General features: G+C 40.0%; 1 protein-coding gene across 1 annotated transcript in view; it reads right to left on the reverse strand.

The window, feature by feature from the left end:
• LOC132404022 (probable E3 ubiquitin-protein ligase HECTD4) overlaps window positions 1-25109 on the reverse strand; it is a 314805-nt gene that overhangs the window by 29320 nt on the left and 260376 nt on the right. Inside the window, exons 56-68 of the mRNA XM_059987975.1 lie at window positions 23653-23834; window positions 21939-22144; window positions 18867-18997; window positions 15157-15362; window positions 13298-13477; window positions 11612-12903; window positions 7456-7663; window positions 7088-7156; window positions 4131-4354; window positions 2931-3082; window positions 1987-2093; window positions 1237-1360; window positions 860-1050 (exon numbers count right to left, since the gene is read on the reverse strand). Coding sequence (XP_059843958.1) covers window positions 860-1050; window positions 1237-1360; window positions 1987-2093; window positions 2931-3082; window positions 4131-4354; window positions 7088-7156; window positions 7456-7663; window positions 11612-12903; window positions 13298-13477; window positions 15157-15362; window positions 18867-18997; window positions 21939-22144; window positions 23653-23834 — 3272 coding nt within the window. The remainder of the gene's footprint in view (window positions 1-859; window positions 1051-1236; window positions 1361-1986; window positions 2094-2930; window positions 3083-4130; window positions 4355-7087; window positions 7157-7455; window positions 7664-11611; window positions 12904-13297; window positions 13478-15156; window positions 15363-18866; window positions 18998-21938; window positions 22145-23652; window positions 23835-25109) is intronic.

Genomic DNA, 25109 nt, shown 5'->3' on the forward strand with positions numbered 1-25109 from the left:
ATCTGAAGGGATTTTGCAAATCAGGACTCAATATAAATCCCAAACGATTAACATGGGTGAGTGTGACATGGTGCAGAATATGGTTAATAAAAAGTTTGGATAAGCTGAAATTATACAGGAAATGTTGGCAGATGGGAGGTCATCTAAACATGACTTTCAGTAGCTGAGTCTGAAGGTGAGAAATGTATAGCAGAAAATTTCACTTAAGCTTATGTTAGAGATGCACTGGTGTGGACAAGACGATGAATTAAAAAGTTTATCTTACACCGAATAAGAACTCAGGCTTGCAAATAATGTGGTTCAATTTGATACGGTGCCTGGAATGTCTTCACAAAATTCAAAAGGTATTTTGAAGTAGTCCGAGGTATATTCGGAAGTAGTCCCACAGCTCAATCAGCAAGTAAGATTTTCATGCAACAGGTCAATGATCAATGGCTGATTTCAATCCCCACAAATTATCTAGATGCATTGAAGTCAGTTTTGGAACTTCAATTGATCATGCAGAACCCATATAATGAGGGGAGTAAAATAGATTGAAGAAATAAATTGCTCAACTTGTAAAATGCAATTCAAACAATACTTCTAGACTTATACAAAAGTTCACCACTGCCACATCATACCAACTTTATGTAATTTACCTTTGAATTTCACTACTTGTCATTCCAGAAGCAAAGTGCAGAACATTTCTCATTTAAAATCTCAGTAATTCTGAACTTCCAAAGCTTTACAAACCTGGAGAATCAGTACCTGTGTGGTCCTAACAACATTTGTGTTGTGTACTGACCACCTACTGGGCTATTGCTAATGCCTAACAAATATACAGCTGACAATTTAACTCAACCAGCAACACAAAACCTACTTAGCAAGCACACAATCCTTGGGTCAGGCATATCTGCCGGGTCGAGATAAACTTCATGAGGATGAAGTCGGCTTGGGGTGATGGCAAGATGACGACAGAGACGGTTGACATATTGTACAAGTGCAACATCCATCTCCAGAGTCCATTTTTTGCAGGATCTCTGGGCATGTCTGGTGTCAATACAGGCACACCTGTTGGATATAAGCAAACTACTTAGACCAAAAACAAAATTAAGCCAAGCTTCATCACATCTTTACATGGTTAAGTGAATTGTTAACATTCATCCAGAGATCATCTACACATCACTAATTTTTTGCACTGTGACTGATGATATGCAATAACTTCTAAAATATTTCTCCCAAAGAAACTTCACTTACCTGTCAAAGTGAAGATCATATCCACAAGAAAGAATTGCCCGCCACACGCTTCGGATGTCTTGCTTTGACCTATCAATAACAAATTTCTGGAAACCATCTAAAGTTAAATACTTTTCTTCCGGTGCTATAGGACAAAGAAAGATTTATAGAATTAGTGTCATCAATAGTCGCAATACCCCACTTGTTGATCTTTTTGATCTGCCTCAAAAACAAAACATTTCTTGCTAAATGGAAAGTTAATTACAATGTCCAGTCTAGTAGGTTTCAAGTCTAATAATTGTTTTCAAAAACTTTCCTAACATTCATATCAGGGGCATCTGCACAATGTAGAGAAAGTGGTAACATCAGAAATTCATCTGGAAGATTTACTGTAAGCCCAAGAAAATAATGCAGAAAAGTTACTCAAAGCAATTTTCACCAGATTGTGAGAATGACTGTAGTGAGTATGTTGCAAATCTATGGAATTCTTTACTCAAGCAACTTTGGATGGTGATTTATTATTTATTCATAGTCAAAATTAAATAGATTTTTCTATTATAGGGAAACCAGGCAGGAAAATAGAGTTAAGGTAAAAAAAAATCTGCCATGAATGGCAGAACAGGCTCACGAAATGATAACCATGTGGCCTACTCCAGATCTGTTCTCTAGAACAAGAACTGTTCTTAAAATAATGAAACTTGTTTTCTAATTGGCCAGTAATAGTCATGGCAGCTATTGATTTTGAAGCAAATATAACAAAATCTGTCCTACCTTCTTGTTTCTTTGCTGGTGACTTCTCGGGGTCTTTGTCCTCAGGTTTGCTGCTCTTTTCAGGTGACTTTGCTTTCACAATCGGTCTCTTCTCACTCAGTGCAGTTCTGTGACAAAATATGCTTACCATGATGAACAGGTTTTTTTTCTTGGTGGTATTTTAAAATCTCTTTGTGACACCTTAACATAATTGGGCATGATAGCTTTCCTTTAGTTTAATCTAGGTCCTTAGATTGAATGTGAACTTGGAATAAATTGGATTTTTGTCAGAAAACAACCCTTTCAATTTCTCCATCCTTCTTAAATATTTTATAACCTGAAATACTCAACCGTCAAACATGAATGGCTTTCAACTATCATTCTGTGATTCCTTTGTTTTGAGCCAAATTAGGAACAAATAAGTTAACTGTAAAACAAATACCTATACCAAGACTTGAGAAGTTGCTGATGATTGATGTGGGAATGTAATCTAGAAGCATCATTACTTTTAGTAAAGGATAAACTGGGATGAAAGGAATTGGAAAAAATATAACCCTGAAGCTACTAATGCCTAATACTCAAAAATAAAATCTTTTTTGAAATACTCCCATTTTATAGAGGATCTTAATTTTGACAAAAACATTTTGCAATAGAAAATAAAATTCTCAGCCTTTCATCTAGAGTTATTTAGGGCCATAACGTACTGCACTGAGCAGTTAAGAATCATATCTTTTTTTGAGATTTATGTAACACTTGTGAGCAATGATGCAGGTAACTCATATAAATACTGTGGCTGTGCTATTTGCATTGATATGAACGCCTGCTGGACTTTACAGCATATTAATACTTAACCTTGCATTTCAGGACATGGTTTATTTCTCCCTCAACTCAAATGATGCTTTGAACAACTCAAAATCAAGATTAAGAGGGGAAAACGTCCTAATTAAACGGGAAAGACAACGAACCTGACGCTGTTCAGCACGGACCTGTCTTTGCCTGGAGGCTTGCCAATTGGTCTTTTTGTGCTGACTACTTTCCCGGGGTGCTGCTCCTTTCCTGCTTTACTGTACTTGCTCTTGTCAAATTTTGGCTTGGGTATGCCATACTTCCGCAGTATCTTGCAACCGTAAATAAAAAAATGCATTAATTCAAATTGTACAAAGCACAGTTATTGGTGACATTTCAGAAACACAATTATTTTTCCTACAATAGGAAGTTAATACTGTAAACAAAAGTACAGATAGCAATGTGAGGAACATACTGACAATGTTATCACATAACACCAACTCATCAATCAACTGCTCACCCATGCCTCATTTGTGTTTATCAACCATTCTGATCTCATAGTACTGAGTGTGATATTTAAGAAACCCCACTAAAACTGAAGTCATTAAGAAAACATTTCAATAGGCGAATTCAAACCTCACAAAAAGGAAGATCCTTGTGTTGTTGAAACTCAACCATCCTAGTCCTAAGACATCACTACATAGATTCCCCAGGGCAGGGTTCAATATCTAATTATCTTTAGTTGCTCCAGAAGTGGGCATATTCACTATGATTGTTTGATATAAAGTTCTACCACAATTCATTAGCAAAAAATTACATTTTCCCCTGCATGTCACAAGGTAACATTCAGGTATGAGGTAAGTACTGGCAAATAACAAAAGCCCCTGCTAAAACCTTCTCTAAACAAAAGAGGGCCCAACTACTTATTCCAGGCATTCAGGGGCAATACCACAGCCAGGTTCCCCACCATCAACTTCCTGGATGGTCATTATTGACCAGGAAATCAAGTAGACAGCCACATAATTACTGTGGCTACAAGAGCAGGGCAAAATGCAAAATCCCCACTGACTTGCTGAAATCCCCCAGTACGACAATTCAAAGTTAAGGAGCAGCTCTTGAGATGGCACTGAGAATCAAATCCACTTATCAGGAGCCCAGGATAAATAGGACATCCTGAATTATCAACTGGCCTATTTCATCAAGCATCTCCTGCTGAATCAATGGGTGTTAAATTCCTACAGTAACCTCATCAGCCACCTCAGAATTCACAAAAATAGAGTGGACATTAGTAGCTATGAACCCTTGGAATGGTCCAAGGAGGCATATAATCTACAATGCCCATTAGGATACTAACTTGTGACTGTATCCAAAGATCATACCTGTGTGAGTTGATCCTCCAGAACTTTCTTTGGTGGTCGGACATTGGTGAAAAATATTTGCAACAGGTTTCCTGGTGTCTGAGAGTTGATCTGTTCTTTGCTGAGGAAAATGTCGGAAACTTTGATGGGTTTGGCTGGAGCAAGACTCAGCATCTGCTCTGAATGTATACAGCTTCGGAATATCTCTGCAAGAACATCGCGAACTCCAGGAACCACCTTATCACCTAAGAAAGAACCACAATGAACCTTTGTATTTTACCTCCAAGATAGCAGACATTATTTCCTTTTCCTTTCTCTAAAAAATAAAAATTGATTTAAAAAAAGGGGAACATTTATTTGACAGTTCATGACACACAGTAAGTATTCTACAGCTAATTAAGAGGAGTTAAACTGTTCATCAGCTGCCTTGAATGGAAACATGAGAGGCACAGCTAGTTCCCACTAATACAAAACATGATAAAGGCCCAGATATCCTGCTTATCATGATGGTTGAGGGACAGATATTTATCTGGACATGGCAGAAATCACTTCCTTTTTGTAATAGGTAACATGGAAGTTTGCACATTCCTGAAGGGGAAGATGGGGCATTGTAACTAATGAAATCTACCAGGAAATTCTCTGGGACAGTTGCAATTACAAGCGAAAGGACCTTAGTTACTTATCATTCTACAGGTGGTCATTCAGTCCATTGGGGCAGATCCACTTAAATAGGAACTACTGAAGACATTGAGACCATCACAAGTGGGGCACCCATAGCAAGATGCTGATAGGACCAACTGAATGTTTGATTTACATAGTCAGTCTCCATACTCCTGCACATCTAGCAATGTGGTATTAGCAATTCCATTCTTTGCCTATATTCAAACACATAATAATAAACTTAATACCATAAATACATAGACAAAATACTGGAGGAACTCAGCAAGCCAGGCAGCATTTATGGAAAAGAGTACAGTTGACGTTTTGGGCTGAGACCCTTTGGCAGGACTGAAGAAAATAAGCTGAGGGGTAGATTTAAAAGGTGCTGGTGCTCCTGGTGTGGCCTCCTGTATATCAGTGAGAGCCGATGTAGATTGGATCTGGTGTTTCTGGTGTAGCCTGCTGTATATCTGTGGGTCTGGGTAGCCTCCAACCTGATGGTATGAATATCGATTTCCCAAACTTCGGTAATGACCCAGCCCCCTCACCATTTCTCATCCCCTTTTCCCTCTCTCACCTCATCTGCTTGCCAGCTTATCGCCTCCCTCTGGTGCTCTTCCCCCCTTTTCCTTCTTCCATGGCTTTCTGTCTCTTGCACCTATCAACTTCCCAGCTCTTTACTTCATCCCTCCCACTTCAGGTTTCACCTATCACCTTTTGTTTCTCTCTCTCCTCCCTCCACCTTTTAAATCTACTCAGCTTTTTTTCCTCCAGTCCTGCCAAAGGATCTCAGCCCGAAACGCTGACTGTACTCTTTTTCATAGATGCTACTTGGCTTGCTGAGTTCCTCCAACATTTTGTGTGCGTTGTTTGGATTTTCAGCATCTGCAGATTTTTGCTTGTTTGTGACCATAAATACATAAATGGCCAAAGAAATATGCTGCGATTTAAGCAGTACTAATAGTTCTGAATCCATTCCAGGATACAAGTTAGCTAATGTTGTTAAGCAATTTTCGAAATACAATGAGCAGTCTTGAAAAGTATTCAACACCCACAACTATTTTCACATTTTACTGTCTCATTTTCTAAATTTAAAACAGGGCTAAAGTAGGGCTTTTTGTGCTAATCTACAAAACACTGTGGATCATGCCAAATCAAAATAAAGATTCTAAAACCTGTCAGCAATTTATTAAAAATTAAAAACCAAAATTGTGAAGCTGAAAAAGTACTCTAACCTTTCTCAGGTGCAATATACCATTACCACACCAACTCACCCAATTTGTTGATGTAGAAAATTGGAGGATACCTGTTTTCAATGAATTTATAGAATAAATACCACCTCTCTCTGTAAGGTCCAACAGGATGGTCGATTTTCATCAGACCAAACCAAAATGAAGACAAAAAAACATTCAAGTCAAGCCAGGCAAATGATCATAGAGAGGCACAGATCTGGGGAAAGATATAAGACTATCTCAAAGGCACTGAACATGACTTGGAGCTCAGTGCAGTCCATTATTAAAAAAAATGGAAAACTATGAAACAACAGCCACTCTGTCTCGGTCATCGGAGAAGAATGACATTTGTAAGAGAGGCTACTGTGATGCTAGAAGTCAGTGGCTGCAACTGGAGATGAAGTTCACGGCTCCACAATCTCTTTGGCCTTGCAGAAAAAGGGTACTTATGGAAGAGTGGCAAGGAAGAAGCCCTGGTTAAAAAAAAGTATATCGTTTTGCAAAGTGTCATTCAGAAATTACTTTAATGACGTGGAAGGAGGTCTTGTTGAATGAGACTAAAGTGGAACTTTTTGGCTTCAACACTAAGTGGAATGTGTGGTGTAATCAAATGCTGCACATCAGCCAGGTAACACCATCCCTACTGCAAAGTACGGTGGAGGTAGCATCATGCTATGGGGATGCTTTTCAGGGACCGGAAGTCTAGTCAGGATTGATGGGAAAATGAATGCAGCTAAATTCTGAGCAATCCTGGATAAAAACCTGCTAGCCTCTGCCAGAAAGCCTAAAATGGGTAGGAAATTCATCTTTCAGCAGGACAATAACTTTTCATTGCCAGAACAATCATGAATTAGCTTCAAATGAAGAAAATTGATGTCCTTGAGTGGCCCAGAGTCCGGACCTTAGCCCAATTGAACATCTCTGGCACTGCTGCTCCCCAACTAACCTAACACAGCTTGAGCAATTTTGCAAGGAGGAATGGGCAAATCGTGTACTATCCCATTGTGCAAAGCTAAAAGAGACTTATTCAAAAAGAATAGCCGTGAGAGGTGGTTCAATTAAGAATTGAGTAAATGGGACAAATACTTTTGAACTGCCGACATTTCAGTTCTTTCAGTTTTAGAATTTTTAGTTTTCCATGCTTTACAATTTTCCCTGTGGAAAAAAAGGAACATGCAATTAACAAATAAAAATTCTCAGTTGATTTGACCAACATCCCCCCCCCCCCCCCCGGTTGTAATGTGAACAACGGGTTGGTGGGGGCTGAATATTTTTACAAGGCACTGCAATTTGTAAACTCACTGGGTGTTTATAAAGAGACCAGTTCCTTTTAAATTTAATATATGATCTGTATTAAGCTTGAAAAAATTTCAATTCAACCATCGTTATAGTGCAGTTTATCATTTTGAACACGACTTTCCTTTGCATTCCAACAAGCTAGACATTTTGCATACCTTTGATTAGTTTTTCAGTGAAATAATCTTCCAATGCTGAACTACCCTGAGTGTCAAACAAGCTCTGGTTTACAGTAGACACAGTTAAAATCTCCTCTGTTGACATCTCCATCAATTCATCTTCTCCCTCCAGGCTAGACAATCCAATTAAGTCACTGCTATTGAAGAGACTGGCACGGATTTTTTCAATCTTTGCCCTGGCTCTTACCTACATTAAAAAAAAGACTCAAAATGTTATTTATAAAGCAGTATCTTGTATTTCTAATGTAGAACATTGTAAAGTACAATGGCTTTCCTCTCTTATCTCTAAGTTGTCAACTCAAGCCGTGATGTGCTATGCAAATAAATGGGTTTCCAGCTTCTCACATTATTTGTACAGAAACTGAAAGAATACATATCAGCAGGCTGTTGCATTAGGGATATTTCAGAGATGCATTTACAAACTGATCTTAAAGTCCCAGATTTATCTATCCTAGCCAAAGACAATAATTGAGTTCTGCGATTGTTGTCATTTCCCATAGCAACCACTTTAAGAGCTTGAATTGAGGCAGCTAAATTCTAGCAGTAAGATCAATTCTATTTGGAATTTTTCATTCCTCATAGTTGATCCTGCTTTTGATAATATTAGTAATGCCCTGAAATGTGAAATGCAATTTCATGTTAGCTGGATTTGAAACTCGGGGTTTAATGATTATAAATATGGTTTAAGAAGGACTCCATACCTCTAATTTTTGCTACAAATGGAATTTTAGGCCAGAAGAAACAGCTGATGAAGTATTACAACACTGAGATTCACTGACGTATTACCATATGGCAGTATTAAATGCTAACACTCAAACTGTAGGAGATTAGTAACAACAACTACAGAAATACTGAGTGATATATTGAGGCTATTTGAATATGGTAATCAATGCTGTGAATAGTTTTGGCCTGATGCAAAATACTTGACCAAGATTACACAACTAATCTGTCAGTGACAGGGAAAACAACTACTAGAGATGAACATGCTTCAAGTGGACTCAGAGGTTGAAGCTTGCTGGGGAAGGTTGTTTGGAATTCCTGTGTTGAATTGCAAGTTTCAAAGTTTCTGTTTGCTCTTTAGCATTTTACAACAGCGCTCAATCAATGCTCCATGAAATACAGCAGCGAAGTACAAACTCACAGCAGTTCTCCCACTAAAGATAGGAAATTTGTCTGGTACATCCAAGTTGGACTTGTACCTTTTTTGTTGGGAGGATTAGTTGCCAAAACTTCATCAGCAAATACAAAATGCTCGAGAAACTCAGCATGACAGGCAGCATCTATGGAAAAAAGTACAGTCGATGTTCCAGGCCAAAACACTTAGGCAAGACTGGAGAAAAAAAAGCTGAGGAGTAGATTTAAAAGGTGGAGGGAAGTGATTGGTGAAACCTGGAGGGGAAGGGATGAAGTAAAGAGCTGGGAGGTTGATTGGTGAAAGAGACAAAAAGCCATAGAAGAAAAAGGGGGAAGGAGCACAGATGAAGGCGATTGGTGTGCAAGGATATGAGGTGAGAGAGAGAAAAGGGGATCAGAAATGGAGAAGGGGGGCATTACCAGAAGTCTGAGAAATTGATGTTCATTCCCATCAGGTTGGAGGCTACTGAAACGGAAAATAAGGTTTTGTTCCTCCAACCTAAGTGTGGCCTCATCATGACAGTGAAAGAGGCCATGGATGGACATATTGGAATGGCAATGGGAAGTGGAATTAAAATGGTGGCCACTGGGAGATACGGCTTGTTCTGGAGTAGCGGTCTCCAAATCTACACTGGGTCCCTTGTTCATTCGTCCCTCCCCACTGATCTCCTTCCTGGCACTTACCCTTGCAAGTGGAAAAAGTGCTACACCTTCTCCTTCACTACCATCCAAGGCCCTAAACAGTCCTTTGACGTCACCTGTGAGTCTGTTGGTGTCATTTACTGTGTTCAGTGCTCCTGGTGTGGCCTCCTGTACATCAGTGAGACCCGATGTAGATTGGGAGACTGTTTCACTGAGCATCTACGCTCCGTCCGCCAGAACAAGCAACATCTCCCAGTGGCCACCCATATTGATTGTACTTCCCATTCTGATATGTCCATTCACTGTTGTGATGAGGCCACACTTAGGTTGCAGGAAACGCACCTTATATTCTGTTTCGGTAGTCTCTAATCTGATGGTATGAATATCAATTTCTCAAACTTCTGGTAATGCCCCCCCAACTCACAGCTCTTAACTTCATTTTAATGATTTATAATTAGTTAAATCTATTTCACATTACTAATTGCCAGAGTTAAAAGTTAGCTGACAGTATGAATTACCAAAAGACCATCATGGCAGTCTGGTATTGGGGCCTTAGTTCAAAGTAAATTTTTATTACCAAAGTATATATACAGTATGTCACCATATGCAACCCTGAGATTCATTTTCCTGCAGGCAGGCAGACTCATCAAATCTGTATAACGGTAACTATAACATGATCAATGAATGATCAACCAGAGTGCAGAACACCACAAACTGTGCATATGCAAATATAAATAAAATAGCAATAAATAATGTGAACATGAGATAATGAAATAAAGAGTCCTTAAAGTGAGATCATTGGTTGTGGGCACATCTCAGTGGAGAGGCCAAGTGAGTGTAGTTATCCTCTTTGTTCAAGAGCCTGATGGTTGAAGGGTAGGAACTGTTCCTGAACCTGGTGATGCAAGCCTTGTACCATGAGGAGGCAGAGCTTAGAAGGATGGTGCCTAACGGCAACTCCTTTGCTTGCATCTTCGGAAAAAGATCTATTTCTATCTTTGATATCTCTTTTCTCCCCATTCAAGGTTCCTTTGAAGACCCTGACCCGGAGTTACATGCTGACTTCCGTTCTTTGTGGAAATAGAACCCGCTCTCGGGGCCTCATGACCGGTGGCTTTTCGATATGCCAAGGATGCAGCCTGGAAGACTAGTGCACTTTCAGGGTGCTGGATTTTTGTGGCTATGGAGGTGGGCAGATTTAAGGCCGGTGCTGCTGCCTGATGCGTTGTGGGATATGTAAGATCAGAAGCATTGAGCTCGCTGCTGGCTGTGTGCCCACAGACCCAAGTTCCTTGCACACAGACAGAGCTCAGAAAGAGTGATGCAACAGACTTTTAACACCATAAGTCAGCCAGTTGCTTTGTTATGTCTCGCTGTGAAATGGGGATATCTCCTTTTTCCCTTATTAGGGAGAAAGAGAACCTGTGGTATGTTGAATTACTGGGTGAACAAGTCATTTTTGGGGTTCTAACATTTAAATGTCATTAATTTTTTGGGGCACTCCTCTGGTTTTCGTGGATGTTTGTGAAGAAAAAGAATTTCAGGATTTATATAGTATACATTTCTCTGACATTAAATGTACCTATTAATGGCAGCAGTGAGGCCAAGGTCTTGGAGATTAGGGGCAAACACCCAAAGCCTAGTTAGTATTTGTTGTCCCCAGTGCTTCTCAGGAAGGCCCAAGAAATGAGGCCAGAAAATAAATTCAAACCACAGAGATTAAAGCCATTTTAAGGATTGTACAAGGTTGAGTTGGTCTTATAGAGTCCAAAGTTTTAGAAAAATAATTGCATTCAGCACAAATTGAAAAATAAGAAAAATTATAAATGGTTCATTAATCACGTATGTCTATGTGTTAATAACCATTTGTTATAAACCATAAAAATTACTTCAGTTTTCTAATTTACTATTTTGCATTTATGAATGAGATTGATTTTGAATTTTATTTAACTAAAGTAACTATCACCAAAAATGATATGATGTTTGTTGGATGAATTTCAATAATATAATTGTGTTTATTGATTGTCTAAATAGTACAATACACATCACACAAATATAAGCATGCACTAATATCAAAGAACTAAGGGTAACACAAAACTTCAATTGGTATTTTAAACTAGTTTAATGGCCTCAATTTAAGTAAACAATATAACAATTAATTTTAAATTTTAAATTATTTTGCCAGTTGGGTAATGTGTTGCAAAGCTATTTGAATCTTTCACAGCAGGACGGCAACAGTAAATAACTTTAAAGCAGACATGAGAGAGAACTTAAAAGCCTTTAAACTATGTTTTCACCTCCTCTATTATTCTTTTTTCAAAACATTAATGTAAAATCAGAATATCGAATCTAATCTTACCTCAACAATGGCATAGCCTTTGATGGACCTCGACACAAGTGGATTGTTGTCCAGTGATGTGACTGTGTACATTGATCCAACGTCTGAGATAGAAGCCGAGTCTGCACTGTCCATGGGTTCTCCGAGACTACCAAGACTGCCTAAGCTTCCTGTACTGCACAGGGACAAGTCCAGACTCTCCTGGCTGGAAACTGTGTGGGGATCAATCATTCCCTGTGGAGCATTCACGTCATGACTTGCTTGATATTGGTCTACTGAAAGATCACTTGCTGTCCGAGAAACACATTGTGAGCTGCAAATTGAGGTCTGACTGGTAGAGGCAGAGGCACTCATACTCATAGCTGGCGTCACACTGCTGCCACTGCTTACATCCATACTGTCTATACTGTTGACTGTTGTCGACTTATCCATTTCCACCTTGCCATCAGCTTTTGTCTTCAACCGCTTGGGGTCATCATCTTGTAGTGGTATGTAAATCTCATCTTTGAATACGCCACCATGTGCACTGCATGCCCTGCGAATGGCACTTCGGACAATACATTCCTCGAGATGTGTTGGAATGCCTGAGATTACCAGCAACCTGCTGTGGGAGGTAGAGCCTACCAAGGCTTGGCAGGCATCTGCAATTGCATCATTTGTCATTCCAAGACCCTGAGGGTCCTTCTTCGTTAGATGACGGAGGATCATGAGTAAAGTCAAAGCTCTATGGAACCAAAGCATATCTTCAGGTTTACTTCCACTAATATTCAGGATTGAAGCGTCACTTTCACTACCTCGTGAGGTGAGCCGTTTCCCTGTTGCTGATGTCTTCTCTCGTTTCATTTTGACTTTTTTCCGCTTGGAGAGTAAGCTTGGGCTCTGTGGTGTCTGCCCAGGTGAAGATGAGGAGGAGGAAGAGGAATCGCTGAGACTTGGTGCACTCGTGGAGGTCATCACATTCACTGCAGAGCTCACATTAATGGGCAGTGTTACCTCTGCAACTGCAAGACATATCTCCATCAAAGCATGGAAGTAGGTGGAAAAGCGACCCTGGTCAGTCACACCAACTCCAATTCCAGAACTGTTCCCAGTCACCCAATTTTGTGTTTCTTCATCATACAGTTTACGGAGCTCAGTTTGAATTGCCATCAGAACAGCCAGGCATGGATTCAGTTGGATGGCTATAGATGATGATAGGCCAGATGGATTCTTTTTTTGTTCCATCTGGTGAATTTTACGTAGCAGTTCAGCTAGAAGGTGGAATATCATCTCCTTTATGCTGGGAGCCAGATCTGTTGTCCACAATAGGTTGGCTAAGAATGAAAGGGATAAAAAAAATATATTAAAAGTACATTTGTTTTTATTATAAGGAGATCTACATACTTATACATTGCCCTCCACAAGAAAGGAAAGGTAACACAATTCAGCTTGTGTAGTGTTTCTAAACTTCATTCATCATCTCTAGCCAGCTGTAAGATTTGTAGGTAGATACTGGATAAGATACAGTTCCAGTGCATCATACCAGTTACCATTTCTCAAAAAGCAATGAGAAGTTACCATTTTTTGGTGAACTGACATTAAATGTATGAATTTGCTTTGGTGTCAGATTGTGGAAATTGTTAATGTATTTAAAAAATAGTTCACATTTTACAAATAAATGACACATAAAATACACTCAACTCATCCATTTATGGACATTTGTCTTACCAAACAGCTCAACAACCTGCAGGAGAACAGATCCAGGAATAGCATCAAGTTCATCTTCAGATTTACCATCTCTTTCAACCAGTTTCCATGTCAGCAACTGTTCAGCAAATGCCATTGCCAGAGGAAATTCCAGAGGCAATGAGTTTAACACCAGCACCGCACCAGGTGGCGGAGACACACCTGGGAAGAGGAAATTCAAATCCAACTTATATAATTTGCCTATTGAAACCACAGAGAACAAGTTCAAAACATACAAGGAAAAACAGATCTGTACAGTAGGAATGGGAGAAAATCTGTCTCAGAAATGTTGAGTAAATGTACCAATCTATTGGCAAAGTTAATTGAGGAAGTCCACTCCAAATCCAAGTCCTCCAAAGTTTGGTTCCTTGACTAAGATAAGCCAATCACTGATGACCTCTTGTACTTGAACAAAGATCTGGAGGAAAAATTACTATCTTCATTCTGTAGACAGTCCCTACTTTTAGTCTGACAGAAACAAAAAGTAGGGAGTGCTATCAATTTTAGCAGAACATTCAATCTGACTTAACACAAAACACACAAATTAGAAATGGGGAGTAGAATAGTCAAATCCTCAAGCCTGCTCCACCTCTCAGGATCATTGTTCAACTCTATATTCCCATCTACAGTGGTAACTTACCATTCCTTGCTTATGGAGAACCTAAGTTTTCCGAACATCCTTTGAGGAACTGAGTTCCAAAGACTTATTAGCATGTGGAAAAAATTCTTTATCTCTATTAAATGGAAACCCCTAATCTTTAAACTGTGATCCCCAGTTCTAGAGCAAAATGTTCACTCCATATCCACCCTGCTGAGATCACTTAGGATTTCTGAAGCTTCATTGTTCTAAATGCTAGCAGATACATACCTAATCAATCCAAGATTTCACCCATTTCTGTGGTCAAGTTAGTCTGCCTTGAACTGATTACAATGCACATTTATTCTTCTTTAAAAAATGAGGTATTCCAGAATTGGTCTCATCAATGTCCTTCTGAATTAACTGAAGCATAACCTGTCTACTGTTATATTCAGTTCCTCTCACAATAGACGTTCTTTTAGCTTTTCCAATTAATTGTTATACCTGGAAACTAGTTTCTTTTTAAACATCATGATCCTGCTGCATTTACAAATTCTGCAATTTTGCACCATTTATATGGTCTGATTATTTTTTTGATAAAACAATTTTGAATTTGTTCAATTTCCGCTGCTGTCTGTAAGAAGTCTGTACATTCTCTCCATGACCATGTGGGTTTCTTCCCGGTGCTCTGGTTTCCTCCTCCATTCCAAAGACATATGGATTAGAGTAAGTAACTTCTGGGCACTCCATATTGGTGATGGAAGCATTTGGACAATTGCAGGCTGCCCCCAGACTCTGCTGGTTGTTGATGCAAATGACACATTTCACTGTATGTTTCGATCTTTTAAAGTAAATGTGACAGATAAAGCTAATCTTTGCTTATTCACTTAACCTATCTATATCATTTTGTTTACTCTTCTTGTCATCTTCACTACTTAATTTTCTAATTAACTTTGTCATTACTATTATTTAAATGGGTAAATTGGTTTATTATTGTCACATATATCAAGGTACAGTGAAAAATCTGCCTTGCATATCATCCATACAGATCAATTTGCTACAACAGTACATTGAGATAGTTCAAGCTAAAACAGTATTGAAATGTAAAACAAACTGTTATATTTATAGAGAAAGTGCGATCATTCCAGCACAATATTGCTCTTTCAAGTGCAAAATTTTATAATATTTAATATAAATAACAAATTATTCCAGCACTTCAGTAATTTATAGCTATTGAAAGGTTTGCAGAGCTGTTGAAAAGTACCTAGTTTAACATGCAGCTTGTCAGTAGGGATGACAACAGAAGGATACTGATTTGTAGTAGGGGGTGGAGTGAGACCAGTGTTTGTGGGTGATGCATCTTTTGGGTAACACACTGTTTCTGTCAGGCTAAGTTGTCCATTTTTCCGCACTTTGTGACCCAATCCATAGACCAGTACTCTTACCCAAGGAGCCTTATACAAAGAAGAACTAAAAAAAATAAGAACAGTGATCACATTAGTTTAGAACTGTAATATTACTTAATTATACCAAGTTTAACAAATGGAGTAGACCCTATTCTTAAAAATAGTCCAGCCAGATCTCAGTCAAAATTTTAAAACATCTCCTCACTAAAACCCCTTAATTTCAGTAGAAATTATTCTGTTTTTGGGAGGAGGTCAAACATGACTGTATTTTCTATTCAGAATGGTGATAATTAGCTGTTTCCCGTATCAAGCTCATATTCAATCACTAATTAAAAATCAATAAAAGATTGTTAAAGTCTTGGGTTAATCACTAGTGTGCGTCGAGGTGATATTCCTCATTTTCACCTGGAGTTAGATTTCACAGAAATTACTAGCAAGTGGTAAATGAACAACATTGCTTGCCTGGCAGCAGAGAAGTGGTGGGACATCAAACAAAATGGTAAGATTAAATAATAGTTAGACAAACTTCAATTTAATAACAGAGGGTGGCAAAATTAACTACTCTATAGTTCAATTATGATGCAAATACACTCAATACTTTATTAGGTACATTGTACACCTGTTCATTAATGCAAATATATAATTAGCCAATCAAGTGGCAGCAACTCAATGTTATAAAGCATGCAGACATGGTCAAAAGGTCTAGTTGTTGTTCAGACCAAACAGCAGAATGGGAACAAAATGTGATCTAAGTGACTTTGCCTGGGGAGTGATTATTGGTGTCATCGGGATGGTTTGAGTATCCCAAAATTACCAAGGAACTTCTGGTAAGATAGTAGTGTGCTTGGACATAGTGTCCGACCAAAGGTGTTAAGTCAGACAAGAGAAAATCTGCATGTACAAGCTGGAGGAACTCAGCAGGTCGGGCAGCATCCATAGAAATGAGCAGTCAACGTATCGGGCCAAGACTCTTCATCGGGACTGAAGGAGGAGAGGGAAAGGCTCCATAAAGAAGGTGGGGGGAGGGTGGTAAGGAGAAGGCTGGTAGGTGCCAGGTGAAAAACCAATCAGAGGAAAGTTCAATGGGTGGGGGAGGGGAAGCAGGGAGGGGATAGGCAGGAAAGGTGAAGGAGGAATGTAAGGGGAGAGCACTATGGATAGCAGAAGAAGGCAGAATCATGAGAGAGGTGATAGGCAGCTGGAAGAGGAGGCAGAGTGAGTGGGATGGGGGAAGGGAATTACCGGAAGTTGGAAAATTTGATATTCATACCAAGGAGCTGGAGACTACCCAGACGGTATATGAGGTGTTGCTCCTCCAACCTCAGCTTGGCCTCATCATGGCAGTACAGGAGGCCATGTATGGACATATCCAAATGGGAATGTGAAGCAGAGTTGAAGTGGGTGGCAACTGGCCCCTTGGTATGAACATTGAATTCTCCAACTTCTGGTAATTCCCTCCCCTATCCCACTTTCACTCTGCCTCCTCTTTCAGCTGCCTGTCACCTCTCTCATGATTCTGCCTTCTTCTACTACCCATAGTGCTTTTCCCTTACATTCCTTCTTCACCTTTCTTGCCTATCCCCTCCCTGCTTCCCCTCCCCCACCCCTTGATCTTTCCTCTGATTGGTTTTTCACCTGGCACCTTCCACCCTCCCCCCACCTTCTTTATGGGGCCCCTGCCCCCTTCTTCTTCAGTCCTGACGAAGGATCTTGGCCCAAAACGTTGACTCCTCCTTTCCACGGATGCTGCCCGACCTGCTGAGTTCCTCCAGCTTGTTGTATATGTTGATTTGACCACAGCATCTGCAATGTACTTTGTGTTTACCAACAAAAAATCTGCATATGTTGGAAGTCTGAGCAAGACACACACAATGCTGGAGGAACTCAGCAGGCCAGGCAGCATTTATGGAAAATAAATGCCGTAGGTTGGATGGAAGTCCTGCTGAAGGGTTTCGGCCCAAAGCTTCAACTGTATTCTTTTCTGTAGATGCTGCCTGACCTGCTGAGTTCCTCCAGCATTTTCTAGATGTTGCAAAGGTGGTAAGTGTCTTTTAAAAACATATTTTAGTGATTGCAAGACCCTGCTGGACAAGAACTTAAAATACTGCAGGTCTACCCCATCAGCAAGTTGCTCTTTGGCAGAGACAATGAAGAAGCTGGACTTGGTGTGGACCGTGTTGCAGAGACGATGGAATTTCTGTGCAAAGGCTATGTGCAGTCTAACAACAAGTGATCGTCTTTGTTACTCTTCTTGTGATTGCAAGACTCTGCTGCACACTGGTAATGTGTAATGTGGCATGTCCAATTCAGTGGTATATTGGTGAAGGGCCAGAGAGCTGCGTGGCCTCAGAGTCAGTGCTGCCCTCCAGTACTTGCTCAGCAGAAGACAAACAGTACTATGTTCCACTACAGGCTGCTGCAACATTCATGGACTGAGGTATTTGGACTATATAATTGTTATGTGACTGCAGGTTACTGGTATCTGATATGTGCCTTGTGCTATGCAGATGATGGGGCAGCAGCATACCCTCAACTGTAGCGAGGATGAGGCCAAAAGCTGCGGTGTCACCTGCTTGCAGCCGACCAGGAGAACTAGAGGTATCAGTGCTGCCCTCCAGTGTTCACTCAGCAGAAGACAACTGCAGACTACTATAACACTCATGCACTTAGACTATATTATTTTGTGTGACTGTACTTCACTGATATCTTATATGTGCCTTGTGCTGTGTGTAACAGTCAGTACTGTGTTTTGCACCTCGGCCCCACAGTAACACTTTTATATGGCTGTATTCACAGGTATTCACATATAGTTGAATGACAATTAAACTTAAACGTCAGAAACCACTGATCTCCTGGAATTTTCATGCACAAGTCTCTAGAGTATACAGAGAATGGTGCAAGAGAGGAAAAAAAGCATCCAGCAAGTGGTAGTTTTGTGGGCAAAAACGACTTGTTAATGAGAGAGGTCAAAAGAGAATGGTTAGACTAGTTCAAGCTAATAGAAAGATAACAGTAACTCAAATACCACACTTTACAGCAGTGATGTGCAGAAGAGCATCTCTGAATGCACAATACGTTAAAACTTGAAGTGGATGGGCTACAACAGCAGAAGACCACACTGGGTTTCACTCTGTCCTATCAACTGAATATATGTCCTTCATTTTCTGGGGCTGGAGTCCGTACAACAATTAGATAACAACTCTGGTCAAAGCCATAAAATCTTTCTCCTTCCTATTTCACATGCTTGAGCAATGTAATTTCACCCCTTGATAACTGAACTTAGCAGTGTGCTGGTCATAAGGGAGGTGGTACAGGACCCTGATGACCCACACTCAATGTTTTAGGAACAGCTTCTTTCCTTCTGCCATCAGACTTCTGAAAGGCCGATTAACACAACCTTGCTCTTCCTCTTTTACATTTATTTGTTACTTACAGTAATTGTCATGTCTTGCACATTACTGCTGCTACAAAATCATACATTTAATGACATGTCCATGATGATAAGCCTGATTACAATTATGATTCCTCTAAATGACTATTCTATTCAGTAGGATAAAACCGTGCTTACTCTTTCCGAAACCCTGCTGGACTTTCCTTGCAAGAGACCATTACAAAGGCAGCTCCTGGAAAATGTACATCCATGCTCACTTTTGACTCAGTCACTGGGAATTCTTCAGAAGGAAACTGTTCTGGTGAATGCTGTAGTGCAACAGAATAAATATCAGTTTCACAAAAAGAGAAATTCTGCAGATGCTGGAAATCCAAGGAACACACACAGAATGCTGGAGGGACTAAGCAGGCCAGGTAGCATCTATGGAAAAAAAGTACAGTTGATGTTTCCGGCTGAGACCCTTCAGCAGGACTGGAGGTAAAAAGATTAGGAGTAGATTAAAAAGTGGGGGAGGGGAGAGAGAAACACAGGGTGATAGGTGAAACCACGAGGGGGAGGGATGAAGTAAGGAGTTGGGAAATCAAATGGTGAAAGAGATACAAGGCTGGAGAAGGGGGAGTCTGATAGGTGGGGATAGAAGGCTATGGAAGAAAGAAAAGGGTGGAGGAGCACCAGAGGGAGACGATAGGCAGGCAAGGGGATAAGGAGAGAGAGGGAAAAGGGGATGGGGAATGTGAAGGAGAGGGAGGGGGTGGGTCCATTATCAGAATTCAAAAAATTGATTTAATGCCATCAGGTTGGAAGCTACATAGAACGTGATTGCTCCTCCACCCTGAATGTAACCTCATCAGGAGCCCATGGATTGACATATGAGAATGTGAAGTGGAATTAAAATGGGTGGCCACTGGAAAATTCCACTTCTTCAGGTGGATGGAGCATAGGTGCTCAGCGAAATGGTCTCCCAATCTACATTGGGTCTCACCGATATAGAGGAGGCCATACTGGGAGCACTGGACATAGTACGTGACCCCAACATACTCACAGGTGAAATGTTGCCTCACCTGGAAGGACTGTTTGGGACCCTGAATGGTAGTGAAGGAGGTGGTGTTGGGACAGGTGTAGCACTGTTCTGCAAGGATAAGTGTCAGGAGATCAGCGGGGAGGGTCAAATGGACAAAGGAGTTGCGTAGGGAGCGATCCCTGTGGAAAGCAGTAAGTGGGGGTGGGGAGGAGGAAAAGATGTGTTTGGTGGTGGGCTCCAGTTGGAGATGGCTGAAGTTCCATAGAATTATGTGCTGGGCGCGGCGGCTGGTGGGGTGGTAGGTGAGGGCAAGAGGAACCCCAAACCCTATTGCTGGTAGGGTGGTGGGAGGATGGGATAAGAGCAGACGTGTGATAAATAGAAGAGATGCACTTGATGACAGTGTTGATGGTGGAGGAAGAGAACCCTTTACTTTGAAAAAGGAGGATACCTTGTATATCAGTGAGTTCCGCTGTAGATTGGGAGACAATTTTTACCGAGCATCTACGCTCTATCCGCCAGAAGAAGCGGGATCTCCCAGTGGCCACCTATTTTAATTCCACTTCCCATTCCCATATGTTAGTCCATGGCCTCCTGATGAGGCCACACTCAGGTTGGAGGAACAATACCTTATAATCCATCTGGGTAGCCTCCAACCTGATGGCATGAACATTGATTTCTCGAACTTCCAGTGATGGACTCCCTCACCTCCCCTTCACTATTCCCCATTCCCTTTTCCACATTATCTCCTTGCCTGCCTACTGCCTCCCTCTTGTGCTCCTTCCCCCCTTTTTCTTTGTTTGATGGCCTTCTGTTCTCTCCTATCAGAATCCCCCTTCCCCAGCCCTGTATCTCTTTCACCAATCAACTTCCCAGCTCTTTATTTCACCGCTCCCTCTCCCGGTTTCACCGATAAACTTGTGTTTCTCTCTCCCCTTCCCCACCTTTTAAAGCTACTCCTCACCTTTTTTTCTCATTCCTGCTGAAGGGTCTTGGCCTGAAACATCAACTGTACTTTTTCCATAGATGCTTACTGGCCTGCTGAGTTCCTCCCGCATTTTGTATAAATATCAGTTCAATCATTTACCAGCATCTGTGCTCACTGAAATTTCTGAATAATCAATCTTCATGTTCTGTAATTTCTGGATTAATGTGAGGACATAAGCAACAGAATGTTCTACATAAGAACAAAAATAGAAAATTAAAATATACAGTATACTTCATGCAATTTTATTCATCCAAAAATCTAGAAAATCTTAAAGGAGAAAGAATTTCACTTTGCTATGGATGGGATGAAAAACAAAATGCACTGTTGAAGTAGAACTTCAAGCAGCAGCCCTCCTCAAACCTTTTGAACAGACCAAATTCAGTAATATTAGATTGTGACCTTTTTTTGGTAGGAGTTGCGGTCAAATGATGCTCCCTGACCTGCTGCGTTCCACCAGCATTTTGTGTGCGTTGCTGTAATGATTCTACTGTGTCATTTACGTCATGCAGAGTCAGCTTTTGTTCCTTGCTGTACTATTGCATGTAACTGCTTTCCTCATCGCTGATATCATTTAATGTCTCTACTGTCAAAGTATTCCCTTTTGTTCATTTCTACCATTCCTATTTTTCTCCCTGAAACACTTATTTCATCATTTAAAGCCCAGTATTTTTCAGTCTATGTTTCCACAGATGCTGTCTGATTTGCTGAGTTCCTCCAGCATTTTGTATGTGTTGCTCTGGATACCTGCAGAATATTTTGTGTTAATAATTCTATGTACCATTTTTTATTCCATATATTCTCAATAATTTAAAGTAATTATAATCCTTCTTCCAATTTATTGAGCAAACATGAGGAAATCTGCAGATGCTGGAAATTCAAACAACACACACAAAATGCTGGTGGAACACAGCAGGTCAGGCAGCATCTACAGGGAGAAGCACTGTTGACGTTTCGAGTCCTGACGAAGGGTCTCGGCCCAAAACATCGACAGTGCTTCTTCCTATAGATGCTGCCTGGCCTGCTGTGTTCCACCAGCATTTTGTGTGTGTTGTTTCCATTTTTTGACATTGTTTCCACAATAGCTTTTGGTTCCAACTAAGCTTCTCCATTTATATATATAAAAAAACAAGCCCCAATTACAGAAACATTTCAAAATCACTTGGCGAAGTAGAGGATAGAAAAGCAACAAATGAAAAATGTGGAACATGAGTTTGACAGATAGAAATCACATATGTTGTACCTGCAGGAAAGAGCAGATCTGTTTTGTTAAATCCAGCAAACTCTCTTCACCTTGGTGTAAGGCTCTAGTTATAGCAACAGTAAGCCATTCTCTGATAGTACTGGAATTGCCCTGGTAGAAGAGATCAGTGGGAGAGCAGTTCTGACCCTGGTTACAATGCTGGAGGGACTGAGTCAGGAGAATTGAATTAGAGCTGATTGTTCCATCTGCAGAAGAGATAAAGGTTTTAAATGAAATTCCTCAGATTATTTCACTGAACTCTCCAATCCCATTTGTTCTTCGTGGCAGACATATTAAACAATTAACAATAAACAAACAGCAAGTTTGACAAACTACTGAGGACATTTGGTTCATAAGCCTGGTGATAAATGCCAGCATTGGTCCATTAGATTTTCTTGGTGGTGTTCCAGAAAAAGAAATATGTCAAAAGGGAATGCAAGTAAATGTGTTATTATCAGTAAATCTGCAGTCAGACAACTCCAGTGCACTGCTGGGACATCAGTGCTTTCCCACGAACTGTTGTTCCACTACAAGTTACAAGGTATTTTCTTTCCAAAAATTGTAATTGGTAGGACATGAAATTAGACACAATAATTGTTAAAGTTTTGCTAGTTTTTTTTGAGTAAAATAAACATAGGAAACATCAGTTTAAAACAAAAACATAACTTTAAAGAGATTCAAATAATGCTTAAGAATAGACAAAGCTGAGTCTATATAATGGCCACTTATAAATTTATTCACAATTTGGACATTTCTCTTCTCTTCAGATTTTTCCTCACTTTCTGAAGGTGTATCCGATTTTCATGCCCTACCAACTACAACTTCTAGAAAGAAAATATTTTCCATCTTGTACATATTGGAACAACAGTTCATGGTAAAGCATTGATGTCCCAGCAATGCACTGATGTTGTCTGACTACAGATTTATTGATAATAACACATTCACTCATGCTGAGGTACACTTAGATAGTACTAGCAATCCTCACTCAAAAAAATCCTAATGTGACATAAGGCACTGAATGTTAACTGCCTGCATAACTAAAATGTAAAATCAAGTTCTACACTGTCATTAAAGATATGAATATGCTTCAAGTACAGCTTTGGCCAATATTCCCCCTCCTCTGTTCCTCACTTTGACCTTTTACTTCTCACCTGCCTAATATTGCCCCCGGGTCCCCTCCTCCTCCCCTTTCCCCTACAGTCCACTCCCCTCTTCTATCAGATTCTTTCTTCTCCAGCCCTTAACTTTTCACACCCATCTGACTTCACTTTTCACCTTCTAGCAAGCCTCCTTCCCTTCCCCACAACTTTTTAATTCAGGCATCTCCCCTCTTCTCTCTTAGTCCTGAAGAAGGGTCTCAGCTCAAAATGTCAACTGCTTACTCTTTTCCATAGAAGCTGCCTGACCTGCTGAGTTCTTCAGCATTCTGTGTGTGTTGCTTTGGCAAATATTAACTCACTCAGCCTTACACTAAACCTGGATATTTAGACTTTGTAATTGTCAAATGACACAATGGACTTTCTTTTTAAGCTACTCTGGAGTTTATTAGACATTTCTATTTTTCAAGATCATGAACCAAAAACAAGTTTGTCTGCTTCCTAAGTCACTGAAATCAATAAACTGATTCTGCACATCAGGATGCAATTATCTCAGAATGACACGACAATACGCATAGTTTATTTTTTCAAACTCACATCATTGTGTTAATACCAACCTGATAGTGGTGGGGCCAGAAGCTGATTGGACAGAAGCTGAAGATGCTCCAGTGTTATGTCACGAACCGCAGGGATGTGGAATAACCGAGTGAAAGTATGTGGAGACTTGGGAGCAAATATGTTGAGCAAAGCCATACGACAGTACAGTCTAGCCAAAGAAGCTTCACAGCGTAGCAACTCTCTATTAACAATAGAGAAGGAAGAAAGTTTGAAAAAGGAAAATTGGGAACTATGCATGAATCTGGTCTTATAATAGACTATTATGTAAATTGCACTACTTCTCCCATAATTTTCAATTGCTTAATCGGGAGAGGGTGAAGTTTGCATTGCATTGTTCTTTTTATACAAGTTACACCAGTTAGGGACAGAAAACAGTTAGGGATGTTTGGCACTTTTTCAACATTTCTTTCTCAACTCCCATTTTGCTCATTTCATTCATTGAAGCAAGAGTGAATGACTCTTAATAGTGTGTTATGACAGATGGCAGTATGGAGGGTGTCTGGAGAGGAAGGAAAGACAATGAATACGGAGAAGGGATGAAGTAATAAAACAGTCAGGAACAATCTTGAGAGCTTATGCTTTAAAATTCAAACTGGACAATCTATCATTGAGGATGTATATGGTTATTTTAGAATCAATATTCATTTAAAAACAACTGCTTAAAGTGAAGAATATAAACATTTAATTCATTTTTATCATGCTAATTTACGGTGATCTCATTTCAAGTGCCCTCATGTTTACTTGGACACCAATAAACAAACAAGCAAGGAAGTCAAATCAGATAATGGGTAATGAGAGGTCAAAGATCAATGAAAAGGACTGACACATGTGTACTCTCATGACTTGTAAAGATAATTTTGCTAACACATTTTAACTGTATGGACTTAACCCAAAATTGACTGGTTTTAGTAATGTCCACTTAATCAAAGTTGAGCAACTGTGTGTGCTTGGATTGAGCTGTCAGAGTAACAACAGGGAGTATTAACTTAAATGCATTCAGTCAGGGCGGTGGGGGTCTCTTCTCCTGGTTATTAATTGGGAATCTCTAATGAACTCTGCATGCACTGAAGTTAGATACTTAATCATAGAATCTGTTCACATACACGGTCAAAGACCACATAAATGAGCACAGGGAAAAAACTACTTTCTCAGAGTCCTTACAGGAAGCACAGAAAAGGATGAGAAGTGTGAAAATGACCTAAAACCAAAAAGCATTCTCTTATAACATCACTGAATTTTTCCACTTTAGAGCACCAAATACCTGGACTAATTCCTTTGCAACACATTCTGCTTCTTTAAAACAGCTCAATAATAAAGTCTTATCACAATTTTTTCAGTTTAAAAAATGGAAGGGGAGGCAGATCACAGAGTTGTTTACTGCATATTGTAAAATTGAACACATATCAGAAAATGACCAAGTTTGTGGGCAAAATGATTTCACCATTTGCAATGATGG

Source organism: Hypanus sabinus, chromosome 13 (genome assembly GCF_030144855.1).
Source record: "Hypanus sabinus isolate sHypSab1 chromosome 13, sHypSab1.hap1, whole genome shotgun sequence".
Taxonomy (NCBI): domain Eukaryota; kingdom Metazoa; phylum Chordata; class Chondrichthyes; order Myliobatiformes; family Dasyatidae; genus Hypanus; species Hypanus sabinus.